General features: G+C 37.1%; 5 protein-coding genes across 5 annotated transcripts; 2 read left to right on the forward strand and 3 right to left on the reverse strand.

The window, feature by feature from the left end:
* Positions 1 to 4,575: 4,575 nt before the first annotated feature.
* On the reverse strand, positions 4,576 to 7,485 carry EAE98_000001 (uncharacterized protein; the record flags this gene model as incomplete). The annotated part of the gene is made up of 4 exons (XM_038947619.1): positions 4,576 to 6,324; positions 6,377 to 6,769; positions 6,824 to 7,192; positions 7,249 to 7,485. 4 exons carry the CDS (start codon positions 7,483 to 7,485, stop codon positions 6,028 to 6,030), a joined length of 1,296 nt encoding a protein of 431 aa, XP_038815296.1. The 3' UTR covers positions 4,576 to 6,027.
* Positions 7,486 to 7,987: 502 nt separating this feature from the next.
* Positions 7,988 to 8,511, forward strand: EAE98_000002 (uncharacterized protein; the record flags this gene model as incomplete). Its single annotated transcript, XM_038947620.1, has 5 exons — positions 7,988 to 8,010; positions 8,068 to 8,200; positions 8,257 to 8,335; positions 8,395 to 8,436; positions 8,489 to 8,511. 5 exons carry the CDS (start codon positions 7,988 to 7,990, stop codon positions 8,509 to 8,511), a joined length of 300 nt encoding a protein of 99 aa, XP_038815297.1.
* Positions 8,512 to 9,139: 628 nt separating this feature from the next.
* On the reverse strand, positions 9,140 to 9,793 carry EAE98_000003 (uncharacterized protein; the record flags this gene model as incomplete). The annotated part of the gene is made up of 4 exons (XM_038947621.1): positions 9,140 to 9,201; positions 9,254 to 9,457; positions 9,515 to 9,603; positions 9,738 to 9,793. 4 exons carry the CDS (start codon positions 9,791 to 9,793, stop codon positions 9,140 to 9,142), a joined length of 411 nt encoding a protein of 136 aa, XP_038815298.1.
* Positions 9,794 to 10,366: 573 nt separating this feature from the next.
* On the forward strand, positions 10,367 to 10,990 carry EAE98_000004 (uncharacterized protein; the record flags this gene model as incomplete). Its single annotated transcript, XM_038947622.1, has 4 exons — positions 10,367 to 10,411; positions 10,471 to 10,597; positions 10,688 to 10,847; positions 10,900 to 10,990. The coding sequence occupies 4 exons, from the start codon at positions 10,367 to 10,369 to the stop codon at positions 10,988 to 10,990; spliced, it is 423 nt and encodes a 140-aa protein (XP_038815299.1).
* A 492-nt stretch (positions 10,991 to 11,482) lies between these two features.
* Positions 11,483 to 13,991, reverse strand: EAE98_000005 (uncharacterized protein; the record flags this gene model as incomplete). The annotated part of the gene is made up of 3 exons (XM_038947623.1): positions 11,483 to 11,954; positions 12,001 to 13,747; positions 13,856 to 13,991. The coding sequence occupies 3 exons, from the start codon at positions 13,989 to 13,991 to the stop codon at positions 11,483 to 11,485; spliced, it is 2,355 nt and encodes a 784-aa protein (XP_038815300.1).
* Positions 13,992 to 14,740: the final 749 nt, after the last annotated feature.

A 14,740-nucleotide genomic window follows, 5' to 3' on the forward strand; every position in this document is an offset into this window, starting at 1 on the left:
AATCGAAATAGCTTATCTTTTTTATTTTTTAATAAAGATTGAAAAGGTAATTACCTATAAAGTATTTTACATATCTAATAATAATATAAACAAAATATATAATTAAGTTTATTATATAATACAGTCATCATGTATAGATAGTGGCCGATCATCTAGATTACACCAAAAAATAATAATCTACTATATTTTATATAATCATTTATTAATACTTGTAATGATTTTTTTCGATGAAATTATTTTATATATATCATTTACATAATAATAATTTTTATTTTTAGTTTTTGGAATTTTGCAATAAATTTAAAAATAAGAAATTTAGTATTAAAATAATAGTTTATAAAAGTTCCTCAAATTTTGCTTATTTTTTATTAATAAATTCTAGAATTTTCAAATATTTATATTTCAAATCTATACAAAATCATCATCTAAAATTTCAAAAATGAATTATAAATTTCTTGGAAATTTATAATTAGAAATAAATAAATTTATATAAACAAAAATTACAAATTTTCATTTAATTATATTAAAATTTTTTAGTTTTGATGATGAGTTTTAGTGTGATTTGGGTGATCTACTACTATCTGTGCCCTAGTACTGTAGCTACCTTAATGGCCCAAGTGGGAATATGAAACAGTACTCCCACCGTACCCCTACGGGATACGGTGTCTAAACTGTACTCTGATTGAGTATTGTATAGATTCTGGTACAATAGAAGTACAATTCACATACTATCAAATTACTACTCGCTAATCCCTGTAATATCTTTATAGCTAATCCCTATAAGCCCTGAAATTATAAACTCAAACCCTTATAAATAGCTCTTTTAAAACTTGTAATATAAATCTAAAAAAATTCCTATTAAACCTTTAATATTAAATGCTTAGTAATCCTTTAAAATAGATTTAAGTAAAAAAAAACTATTATTTGAAAAAACACAAAAAATATAATTAATAAACCTGATATAGCTTGATTACTAATCAACTTTTCAATAGTTTTATTATTTAATATATCAAAGCTTTATTTTAAATATAATAAATTTTATAAATTCGAAATTATTATATAAATATGGTTTTATAAATATATAATTTATTGAATTCGAATAATTGAAATTATATATATTAATCCCTGAAATAATATTATAAATCGAATTTCAGGGATATAAAACTAGTATTTATTAAAATAGGATTTTTTATTATTTTTTTATTAGTATTATAAAATTTATTATATTATTATTGTATTAGAGTTCTAATAATATTATTATATTATATAATGAATTTAAGATTAATTTTAATATAATTTGATTGAAGGCTTTTTTTCTCTAAGTTCCTGATTGGGTACAGTGCTAGTACCGTTCAGGGATTCGAGTACAGTACAGGGGTTCGAATACAGTACTAGTACCGTTCAGGTACTGTTCAGGGATTCGAATACCATTCAGTGGTTCGAATACCATTCAGGGATTCGAGAACCGTAGAAATACTACTAGAACCATACTAGCACCGTATTTCCACCGTATTATCTCCTGGCTTGTTCCGTTAAGGTATTAATATTTATTTGAAAACAAGAAGGAGTTTTATCATATAATTGATTATTATAAAAAAAATTAAATATTCTTTTTATATTAAGTCTTTAATATCTATTTTTTTAATAACTATTATAAAATAATAGTATTATGACTATATCAAGAATATTAATATTAATTATAATCTATAAATTGTATACTATTATAATTAATATAATTAATATAATTAATATAATTAATATAATCCTTATAATATTTTACATTATCAAAATGTTAAAGATAAATCTAATTATTTAGAATAAGATTTCTTATCGATATAGCTATTAATATAAATATTGCTTGAGTAATAGAAAAATACATAATATTTGAAAGTAAAGAATTATATACTTTGTTCTATTATTTTAATTTAATTCTAATAAAGTAGGTAATTTAATAATGTATATAATTATTCTAAGAAAGATATTAAAAGGGATCAAACTTTATAATAAGTTTCTAGAAAAATTCGAGTTTGAATTATCTATATAAATACCGGAAAATGAATCTTGTTTTTTCTCTTTATTATTATAATATTTTGTTTATTTATTGTTTGTTTTTGTTATTGATATTTGATTTTAATTTCGTAATAATAAAAATAAAAAGGAATAGAAAAATATAATAGAAAGTTTCTTCTTTGAAAGAACTGATGACTTATTTCATAATTGATTTATTAGATATTTATTTCAAAAGGAATAAGTTTATTAAAATATTTATAGAGTGTGTATCATAACATTATATATTTATATTTAAGAAATTATATATAAGTTTTATATTTAATATATAAGTATTATTTTTATAATTATATACTATAAGCTTATATAATCTTATAAAAATGATCTTATTAAATTTATTTTATTTTATTTTATTAAATCTATATAATGAGTTTTAGATTTATAAATTTATAAACAAATAGAATAGATATTCGAAGATCTCTAATATAATACTTATAATAACTAATAATCAAAACCAGAGGCCTGCGAGCCCCTGGACCCCTTACTTTTTGAGAAATTATTATACTATTATCCCTAACATACAGGATTTAAAACATGTTTTATAACTGGAAGCTAATTGGTTGAGAAAAAATATTGATTCTTTGTATAACGAATATCAAAAATTAGGAAATAGATTGGAATAGATTAGGTAGGTATTATTAATAGGTATAATAGTTATAAATGATATATGAAATATAATTCATTGATATTTTTATATTCTTTGAATTAAGAGTTGTTTAATAATACAATTTTTATATTGATAAGTTATAATTAATAATAAATAAATAGATTAAAAAATGAATTGAAGAGATTGAAGATTTAAAGATTTTGAAGAGTTGAATAAATGTTTCTGATTAGTTTGGAGATTTGGGATTTGTGATGAGAGCTAAAGAATTAAAAAAAGAAAAAGGAAAAAAAGAGATTAGAAAGAGAAGAGGATTAGAAAGGGAAGGGGGTTAGAAAGAGAAGAGGATTAGAAAGGGAAGGGGATTAGAAAGGGGAGGGGGGGGGATGAGAAAGGAAAGGGGGAGGGGAATTAGAAAGAGAAGAGGATTTAGAAAGAGGGGGGGATTAGATTATCAGATTTATCAGATTTATTAGATTTATTAAATTTAACAAATCTAATAAATTTAAACAATCTAACAAATTTAATAAATCTAATAAATCTAACAAATTTAATAAATCTAATAAATTAAATAAATTAAATAAATCAAATAAATCAAATAAATCTATAAATCTAATAAATCGAATAAATCGAATAAATCGAATAAATCGAATAAATCGAATAAATCGAATAAATCGAATAAATCGAATAAATCGAATAAATCGAATAAATCGAATAAATCGAATAAATCGAATAAATCGAATAAATCGAATAAATCGAATAAATCGAATAAATCGAATAAATCGAATAAATCGAATAAATCGAATAAATCGAATAAATCGAATAAATCGAATAAATCGAATAAATCGAATAAAAGAGAAAAATAAGAGAAAAATAAGAGAAAAATAAAACCAAAAAGAAAACCAAAAAGAAAACAAAAGAAAACCAAAAAGAAAACCAAAAAGAAAACCAAAAAGAAAACCAAAAAGAAAACCAAAAAGAAAACCAAAAAGCTAATACGAATTTAATATAAAAATTTAAACTCGAGCGTAGCGAAGATTAAAGGCTTAGGGGCTCGCCCTCATATATATTATATTAAATTATATTAAATTATATTAAATTATATTAAATTATATTAAATTATATTAAATTATATTAAATTATATTAAATTATATTAAATTATATTAAATTATATTAAATTATATTAAATTATATTAAATTATATTAAATTATATTAAATTATATTAAATTATATTAAATGAAAATGAAAATGAAAATGAAAATGAAAATGAAAATGAAAAATAAATTTAGTAGTAGTAGTAGTATTATTATTATTATTATTATTATTATTATTATTATTATTATTATTATTATTATTATTATTATTATTATTATTCGTAGTTCAGGGTTGGATATACCCCACTTAAGCCTGTGTACAGACCACTATTCCAAAAAGCTTATAATCTTTGAATAGTTTTAAAAGCTTTAAAATTCATATTTTAATTAGAATTCTAAAAGCCATATAATACAAGTATAGATATAAATCCTGAATAGTATTAAAAATAATTACAAAAAGTATTAACAAGGTTGTTATTATTTTTAACCACAAAGAGCCGAGAAAAAGCTCGTATTATATATTTTCTGATCTAATATAAAGTAGTTTCAATTATTTATAGATTAATCTCCAGTCTCTAATCATTTCCCAGATTTAATATTTCTAAAAGAAGAAAGTCATTCTAGATTCATACTAAAAAATGGTGGAATCATAATGCAAAATGTATTACTTCTATCAATAAGACTTCAGAATGGTCTAGAAGCTATCTTATTTCGATAGTACATAATATTCGACATTCTCTATACTAATCTGAGGAGAATGAAGCCAGAAATTGCTGAGCTACCATAGAGATAGAATAAGCTCAATGCGCGCCTCATCCGTATCAACCATCATGTAGTCACTCTCACACTTGACATTATCTTGATCATTTGAATAATAGTTACATAAACATTCTAATCCACCGAGGAGCCCAAAGCTTGATGACTTAAGTCTAGGCCTAGACTTAAGACTTGCACTTTCAAACAATCAGAACAGTGGTTTCAAGTTTTGGAATGTTACCTTTGACCCCGACTCGGTGAACAGCATTTCCAGAATATCTTGATCTGACCCCAGCGGAGATACACTACCGTAGCTCGTTTGCGCCATCCACACTCTTATAATGGCAATACATATCCTCGTAGTACTATTTAGTACAGTTCACCAGACTAAACACTGGTGTTTGCATTTCTGTCAAGGGCATTGCTGCTAGTGCCATCTTTATACTCATTAGTCTTCTCTGGCGTTCGTGTCTTATTTTCGTTCAATCACTCCAAGTAAAGATTTAGAGACCACAATTTCTTTTTATCTAGCCTACTGGCAGGCTGAAATTCAACTGCAGCTGTCCAGAAACGTTTGGCGGCAAACAGGTAGGATGAGTTGTAACCCCAATCGACTACGAACAAAATATATACCTGTTAACCTATACTACATGGATTATCTTCTGATTTAACAGGCTGAGGGTCAACCTACGAAAGACGACCCAGAGCCATGTTCCAAGTTAACAAGAGCTGTCTCAAGTGATTATTGACCAAACGTTGCGATCTTTATTGTGGCGACTCATCGGTGAGTAGATAGATGTACTCGTAGTCATCTGGAGGAGAAGGAAAGCTCAAGACCAACGCATAGGACTGCGTTCTCATTTTGAACAAGTTCAAGCTTGGAAATTACACGATCATAGTTCAAGTTTGAAATCTAAAGTACGTCCAACCGTGAGCAAACTACTCGAACTAGATGACCGTGGTAATTGTAAGGATTGTAACTTGTAGATATCAGGAGGAGTTCATAGCATAGAATTAGTATTGATGGCAATGTACGCAATGTCTTATTGACGAGCAGGCGTTGTATACAGTGGCTTCAATTAGACTAGGAGGGAATACCTAGGTAGTGTATAGTAAAACAATAAGTATGTGATACATATTCTGACAGTTGTTGAAACCCACAGGCACACATTCATGATATAATCACATATATGGATGGCAGCAACCGGATGTGGTCCAAAAGAAAACATGGTCAGCGGACTTCTTGTTCGTGATGACGAACTTCATGTCAACCACAAGCCATACCGCATCGTGATTTTGGACATCGGTTGTCGTATGTTACTGGATATCTTTGAAACAATTGCGACAGAATGTGATCATACAATGCATATCAACAAATCCTGCTGTCGGAATCAACGAGATAGCATTAAAGCTCGGATGCCCGAGGGCTTACTGATGCTTCGTCTTGTATTACATTTGTGCACTGGAGGTATAATTTTACAGCCAAGATTATGACGCTGCTTGTCTACAAAAGCATTCTTCTCGGATCCTCTATGTACTCCTTAACCTTAACCAGAAACTGGACAGCCTCTCTTCCATCAAGTAGACGATGATCATAGGTCAAGGCCAGATACATCATTGGACGAATGACAATTTGGCCATTGACGACAACGGGCTTGTCTTTGATAGCATGTAGACCCAAAACAGCAGTTTGTGGGAGATTGATGATAGGTGTACCCATCAATGAACCAAACACACCGCCATTGCTAATGGTAAAGGTTCCACCAGCCATATCTTCGATTGTAAGTTTGTTGTCACGAGCCTATGAATCAGTAAGTAAGGATCGAGTCAAACATGCTACAGAACAGCCATACCTTTTTGCCTAGATCAGCAATAGTCTTCTCAATACCAACAAGATCCATGCTCTCAGTGTTGCGAACAACGGGAGTTACCAAGCCCTTCTCGGTGGCGACGGCGACGCTGATATCAACATAATCTCTGTAGACAATGGTGTCACCCCCGTTTGGACCCTCAATGGATGCGTTTACTGCAGGGATGTCTCGTAGGGCAAGCACAGATGCACGAGAAAAGGCACTCATAAATCCCAGCTTGACACCAGTCTTCTTGAGCACCTCATCTTTGTAGAGTTTTCTGAACTCCATCAAAGATGACATGTCAACCTCATTAAAAGTGGTTAGAGATGCGGCGGTGTTTTGCGATTGCTTCAAACGCTCAGCGATACGTAGTCGCATTCGGTTCATCTTGACCTAATAATGTTGTTAGTCGTACGAATTGTGACAAGTACAGGGTAAAAGTCATACACGACGCTCCTCACGGTTGCCCAAAGAAGGTCCAGAACTACTAGATGATGACTCTTGCTTCTTAGATTCCGATGGTTTGGGCTTTGGTGTCTCTTTTGGTTCCGATTTCTTCTCTGTAGGTGGAGGAGAGCTAGAATCCCCCTTGGGTTTCGAATCCTCCTTCTTAGATGGCTCAGGATCCGAAGATGTTGATTGATCTTTTGATGCTGCTTCTTTCGGTTCCGAAGAGGCCTTCTCTTTATCACCACCCTCTGGAGCACCCCCAAGTTCGAGACGGACAAGATCTTGACCAACGGTAACAGTATCTTCTTCATTGGCCAAGAATTCCTTTATTGTGCCAGCTTCGGGAGCATTAACGGCAACATCGATCTAAGTTTTTCTCTCGTTAATCATGTACCCCTGAGCACATGCTGGAATATACTGACCTTGTCTGTTTCAATTGTAGCAATTTCCTCATCCTGTTCAACGTAATCACCGATTTGTTTTGACCACTGCTTCAAAGTACCCTCAGAGATGGATTCGGCCATTTCTGGTACTTTGACAACTTTGTCGGCATAGCTGCGAAATTGCTGGATAACTGGGAGTGGGTATCTCAATTGCGGTGCGGCGGAACGTTGAGCCAGCAAAAATCGCGAAGCTGTTAAAACCCTCCTGGTAAGCATTTTGAAGGGAGAGAAAAGGCGAAGTGATTATGTTCCGGGAGCCAGATGGCGAGGATGAGAGAGAAGTTTGAAGAAGAGGAAGACCTGAGTTGTAGGTAAAGAAATAGAGAACCTATTTTGCAGGTCAATAAACGCGCATGCGAAAAAGAAACAGGTAAAGGATAATAAGATTGGTTAATTATTTCCTGTATGATGTCTTTTCCGGGCTCGCGAATTTTGAAGCGTTTTCCCGACATTCGTACCCGCAGACGCCCGTATAATATTCCCACATCTACCTAGTAGCACTCCAACAATCAACCTCCACTCCACTTTCCACCTACTGAATATTCATTCCGCGACCACCCACTACCAACCACCAACCACAGTTTAGACGTTTCCCATCAATAGCGTTTATTGAAAGATCAATAGTCCTTTAGTGGCCAGGTACAAGAATTGCCGTGTTTTGGCATTGCCATCGATCTTGAGCACCCAGTGGAGAAAAAAAGATTAGATTTGATTCATAATGTCTACCAGATCTACAGTATCGTGAGCATCTACATCCCATATCATACAGACTGCCGGTTCTAACATTCTTCCGTTCAGGTCGCTTTACAAGCGCTCCCTCAAGCTTTCCCTGGACTGGTGTGTACACAGGCATCTCTGGAGAGGGCAAGCATTGTATATCAGATCGTTATTCGAGGCGCAAAAAAATGTCCACGACCCAAGATTGCAGAGGGCAAGTAGCCCAATTGATATAAAGGAGGAAGTGTAGACTAATAATGTGACTCGCAGGCATTGTTTAAAGAGACGGAGGATCTACTTGAGAAGTGGAAGCACCCAGATCCATACCGCCCACCTACTGCCCCTGGAGGTCAGTTTTTCCTCGGCTGGTTATTTCCATATCATATGCTTACAATGTTCTCTTTCCAGGATCGAAATACGAGCGCAATCTTCCATCACCAATTCTCGACCGTAAGTTATACAACATATCGACTGCTGAGATCGCCGCATTAACTATTCATAGCTCCTCCAAAGATGGCTTTGTAAGTACCTGGGGGTTTCGTGGGGAGGAGGGCAGAAGGCTACAGTGCGGAGTTACGATCAGTGGAAAAAATGATGAATTGTACATAGCACAAGAAATTCGACAATGTTTACAGATACGCCCTCTCGACCTCTCAGAGAATCTGAACGCACCTCTCTCGAGTGACTTTTGTGGAGGCCGATATGATTGGAAGAATGTGCACAAATTCAAGTGATGCGAACGTTGCCGGCGATATACAAGAATCAAGAAATATCAATATAAAACCAAAGTTGGAAGCTAGGAGACAAGCATTAAGAAAGCTTCCAACAAACGATCGCAACATAGAAGATTCTTCATCCCACATTCGAACAAATCCAAAACAAACGCGTTTCGCGTCCAATTCCCAACCCCACGCTTAATATTCATGTTTCATTGCACTGATCGAGTAAGGAAGTGAAGTATTCTGGAAAATAATGAAGAATGATCATTCGGATTTTTCATTCATAAGATTGATTCAGAAAGCAATCCTAATCCATTGCCATGGATTTTAATGTACAACCGGAACGCGAAAAAATAACCATAAACCCATACCCATACGACACCCCATTATCATAAAAGCAGACCATCTCAAGCCAACAACCCAGAAACGAAAATCTATAGCTCTTGACTGGCAGGCTTTCCACCAGCAGTCTTGGCAGTCTTCTTTGGAAGAAGGTCTAAAAACGCGTTAGAAAGTGTGATATAAAATACTAGATTGAAGTAACTTACTTTGATGAATGTTTGGCAAGACACCACCTTGTGCGATTGTAACATGTCCCAAAAGCTTGTTCAATTCCTCATCGTTTCTGATGGCGAGTTGGAGATGACGTGGGATGATACGGGTCTTCTTGTTGTCGCGAGCAGCGTTACCGGCCAACTCAAGGATTTCAGCCGCGAGGTACTCAAGAACAGCAGCGAGGTAGACAGGGGCACCTGATGGATACGCGTTAGGAATAGCAAATTAGAATGGGTTCGATGAACATGACTTACCAGCACCAACACGTTGGGCGTAGTTGCCCTTTCGGAGAAGACGGTGAACACGACCAACTGGGAATGCGAGACCGGCCTTGGATGAACGGCTAAAAAGGCAAATGAATTAGCATTGAAGATTCAAGATGGAAAAGTGACCATGGTATCCAGATACAAACGCGAATTGCAAGTTGAATCGAAAAGTCGCGAGGTATGATGTGAAGACAAGGGAAATGCAACTTACGATTGAGCGTTCTTGGTAGTTCCCGCCTTTCCTCCAGCAGATTTTCCTCCAGTCATTTTGAAAGTGTTTAAAAGGTAAAATTAATGTGGGAAGTTGTTAAGTTGGTAGATGAATTTAATTCAAGGAAGGATTCTGGAAAGTGTTTTTTCGAAAGTTTTGCGTGGATGGAGAAGAGATGTTTTGAATTAAAAGAAGATGGGAATGGGGACGAACATTTATCAACAAGAGCCGTCAAAAGTCGTGATCTGATCTCCTCTGCCCATAAAAAAACACCGTAAAGAGCTCCTTCCATGAGCTAGAGCGTTTTAGGGTATTTTATAAGCAGAAGGCACGACCCGCAGATTGAACGAATTATGTGATTGGTCCCGACGGCGGTTCCACATTAATCGGGTATCCAATCATCGATTTTAGAGAGTCCCCAGCAGCACGGTTAGCAAAAGGGCACGAAAGTGATTTTGGCCGACTTTATTATTCATTTAAACTCTTCATCTCCCAATTTCAATCCCCTTCATCTTTGATAACTTTAACAACAAACCACACCCACGTCCATCTTCCATCTTCACACTTATTAACATCAACATCAATCTCCAACCTCACATTTTTCAATCCAAATAAATCTTAAATTCAAAATGCCACCAAAGGGAGTTGCAAGCAAGGCACCAGCTGCCGCCAAGGTACGTGTTTACTCTCGCGGCGCGCTCCAAATATCATCTTCTAACACTTTTCAAAACAGGCACCTGCATCCGCATCAAAGGCCCCAGCTAGCAAGCAAGACGCTGGCAAGAAGACCACCACCAGCGAAGGAAAGCCACGCAAGAAGAAGGGACGCAAGGAGACCTACTCTTCATACATTTACAAAGGTACAAACCCACTCGCGATTTCCGGTCGCGCTTCCAATCATGACGCGTCGCATTTACCAAACAACAACCACTAACATTTTGAATCCATAGTTCTCAAGCAAGTTCACCCAGATACTGGTATCTCCAACCGCGCCATGTCCATCTTGAACTCCTTTGTCAACGATATCTTTGAGCGCGTCGCCACTGAGGCATCCAAGCTCGCTGCTTACAACAAGAAGAGCACCATCTCATCAAGAGAAATTCAAACCTCGTATGTGCCAACCCAATTACATCCGCATATCTCATTTCTAACTATCCTGCAGTGTTCGTCTTATTCTCCCCGGTGAACTCGCCAAGCACGCCGTCTCTGAGGGTACCAAGGCTGTTACCAAGTACTCTTCATCCACGAAATAAGTTGTCTTTTCTTTGGGGTTTAGGGGGGATATCGGATATGCTTGAGCTCTGGGGTCATCTCATAGATGATGGCTGTTGTTGTTCGAGGACCTTGGGGTTTTCTTTTTAATGCGTTATGGATGGTCTGCTTTTTATGGGGGCAAATGTCTTCACGGTCTGTTTTCGGGGTACGTGGCTGTACAATAAACAAACGTCTTCATCAGAATAGGGAATTAGAAGACGAAATTCAAACATCAACTTAATTCACTGTCACTTATTAGGTTCCATACAATGTGGCGCATGGTTTTTATCCTCTATTATATAGAGAGATGTCATTAACAGAGTTAGATCGCGCCGCGATTCGAGTTTGGACTCGTGTTGTCAAACACAAGCATTCTACACTAACCCCTATTTAGCGACCACCGCCGAGTACGTGTTCGAGATCGTATCGACTCGAATTGAACGCATGGGCGACTAGTCGGCTCGCGACATCTCGTCCATATTTGCGGCTTCTTATCCTAGACCGGCTTTTGTGGTCTTTACAACGTGTGAAACTGGCTGAAGAATGCCCTTATTATCGAGCGCACCAAGAGCTGTGCCGGCACTCCAGCCCATCTTTTCTAGCATCGCTCTTCCTTTGTTCTCAATACCCAGTTCGGGAGCCGATGCACCGACAACATCACCATCACGATAACTAGCAGCACCGAAACCGCCTCCAAAACCACCACCACCAGTTCGGCCGCCACGTTTGGGCGCAGCGCCTGTTTTTCTCCCACCTACGTCATTACGCGGAAGGAAACGGCGTGAAAGTTTCGACGCTGCAGCTTCATAGGCGCGCTCTCCATAAACAGTCGTTCTTGAAGTACGGTACAAGATAGGATAACGTTTATTGCCTAAACCAGCTGATTTGGACTTCAATTTGAATGCATTGGCGATCTCGTGAACAAATTTGCGGTCGGCTTTGTCCATCGCAGGAAGAGAAAGGCTGTAATATGTTAGTGTGGATTAAGAAGATCAGAAATGATACTGACGTGGTATTGTCACCCTTCAAAAACTCCTTGATTTCTTCCTTGACATCATCAATACTCATTCCTTCCTTGTACCTTGCCTTCATATCGGGCTTGCCATGCTTGCCAGTCAGTAAACCTCGTGCACGTAATACTTCACGTTCCTGCTTTCTCTCCTTTTTCTTAACACGATCATTGTCCCAAGCTGATTGCATTGAGGCCTCAAGCTCTGAATCCGAGATATCGTCTAGTATCAACTTGCCCTTGCGACCTTTAGGTTTCTTTTTGAGACTCGGTCGATCGAAATCCATTACATCAAATCCATCGTAAGCATCGGCCAATGAAGCTGCAGGTAGAAATTCGCCCTGGCGCCGCTGTCTTTCCTTCCTGCCTCTTCTGCCTGAAAGTATGAAATTACTGAGATCAATCGTAGATGCTTCCATGTCGTCATCCTCATCATCGACTTCATCGTCAAAGAGTAGAATTTCATCACCGCCCATACCAAGCTCCTCTTGCTTATTTATCAGTCTTGCAATTTGTTCATCATTCATTTTTGCGATCCTCCTTTGAACTAGATCCTGCTCGTCATCATGGTCGTCATCGTCTCCATCGGCAATATCGTCGGAATCATCACTGTCTTCGTCTCCATTACTTTCGAATTCGGCAACCAACTTCTCTTCAGCTTCAAAAACCTCAATGAGAGGCAGTGCCCCGGAATCCTGTAGAACATCCAGCGGAACCCATCTGGCTTCGTCTACGTCCTGATGTTCCCAGACGATCAAGTACTGCACGCCACTAACACGGTGCCTTTTTGATAAAATCGTTTCGACTTTGCCCCTGGCCTCATCCGACGTGCTGAGATCGTCAAAATCCTGCAATTCTGTCCGACCCCATCCGTGACGTCCATCAGAATCATGAGTTCCTTTAACAGAAGAATCATCTTCCCAAGCAGCGTCGTCATCGCCTCCCAACTCACGTTTGTTGAATGTATGGTCGACATCAGCCATAGTCTGTTCCTGATCCATGTTCGCAATGTAGTCTGCAATCATAGCATCCTCTTCGTCACTATCATCGATTCTGTCGGTCACTCGTCTACTTCGTCTAGCACGACCTTGACCTCGACCTTTATTTTGACGCTTGGGTAATATTGCCTCGAAATCTGGAGAAGGTGAATTTGCTACCTTATGTGACGTCGCGCCCAAAAATATCTCCTTGTTCAATGCTTCTGCCAGCTCGGGTGGAATAGACTCTAGAGATGCCTCCTTCTCATCTAAAGCTTCTTCCAATAGCTTTTCTTGCTCAAGAAGTTTATCATCTAAGAACTTGATCCTGGCATCTATAGGATCTACGCTTGTTGGGGGGTCATGTTCTATCCTGGCATCTTCGTTCCTTACTTGACCACGTCCGTGAAAGAGAATAACTTCTTCGCTTGAGTCTGACCTAGCTGGAGAGATTGAGCGCAAACGCGGTGGTGCAAGGCCTGTCTCAACACGGTTACCACCATCGGTATCTATCATGAACGAAAAAGAGGGTGAAGCCGCCCTCATTTCGCGATTCGCTGTTTTCACATCTTGGGTCAAGTTTCCTGCAGGTAATTCTGCAGATTCCAAGCTCATTCCAGCCAGTGCCTCCTCAGAATCCTTGATAAGATCTGGTGGATTGAACTCCCCGGCGCTGACAAAGCTCACTTTTGTATCCCTCAATCTTTGATCAGAGTTCCAAAATGAATGATGACGTTCAGTATTGCGAGCTTCTTCTTGAAGTGTGAAACCTACAATATACCAATTTTGTTAGCATTGACCAACATGTCTGGTAGCACAATGGCAATTGCATTCGCATTCGCCAGAGATTATTGGTATGGAAAATATATAAACATTACCAGTCTGAGGCCTTTGCGGAACATATGTGCCAGCGAATGGTATAAAGGAGGTTCCAGGAGTAGGAGTTCCGCGACCACCTCTAGGTGAACTGAAATTGCCCCTCCCACGAGCGCCACCCCGTTTGTTTCGTGGCATAGCTTGTGTTATCACGGCACAATGAAACTGTCAATAGAATCGAAGTTTACGGATGGTAAACTGGCGTAAAGATCCTTACGACGAATTTTAACTTCGATCAGGAAAAGATGAAGAATGTTTTGCCATCAATGAGAATAATTCGAGTGGTAGGTGAATAACCTACTCGTAGTGATGAGTGTGTTAGGCTACAGGGTAGGCAACTCAGGTACTGGTCGGTGTTGTGTGTAACAAAATCAATTATTATGATAGATTACTGCGCTGCACGAAGATGTGTACTAGTAGCTTTTTTAATCCAATAAGATGCTGGCAATTTGTGGGCACTTCGCCTTCGCCAGTCAGCTTTTGAATAAATATGGATGCCCAGGTGATGAGGACTTGGAGAGCTTCTTATCGATAAGAAACCATCAAAAGGTGGGTCTGTAGTACTCCGTACAGGAGGAGAGGAGATATGGAGAAACAATAAATACCTTGTTCACAGGTGTCCAGAAGATACCTACTCGGAGATACTACTAATAAGTAAGGCTCTCGAGTACCAATACTTTAATGCCTGTCTAGTACCTACTAGGTAGTATCTTCTTAACTTCTCATCCAATTAATAATTCATTACATCATCAACCAAGTTCCTGCCGAGCTAGGCTACAGTTGTCGTGTTGTCATGTCTAAAACATTCACAGAAGAACGCACTAGGCCAAACAAAGTATCATATTTGACTACTACGTGATAACATCAATCAGAACATCAGCTGCCTT

Source organism: Botrytis deweyae (genome assembly GCF_014898535.1).
Source record: "Botrytis deweyae strain B1 chromosome Unknown BDEW_001, whole genome shotgun sequence".
Taxonomy (NCBI): domain Eukaryota; kingdom Fungi; phylum Ascomycota; class Leotiomycetes; order Helotiales; family Sclerotiniaceae; genus Botrytis; species Botrytis deweyae.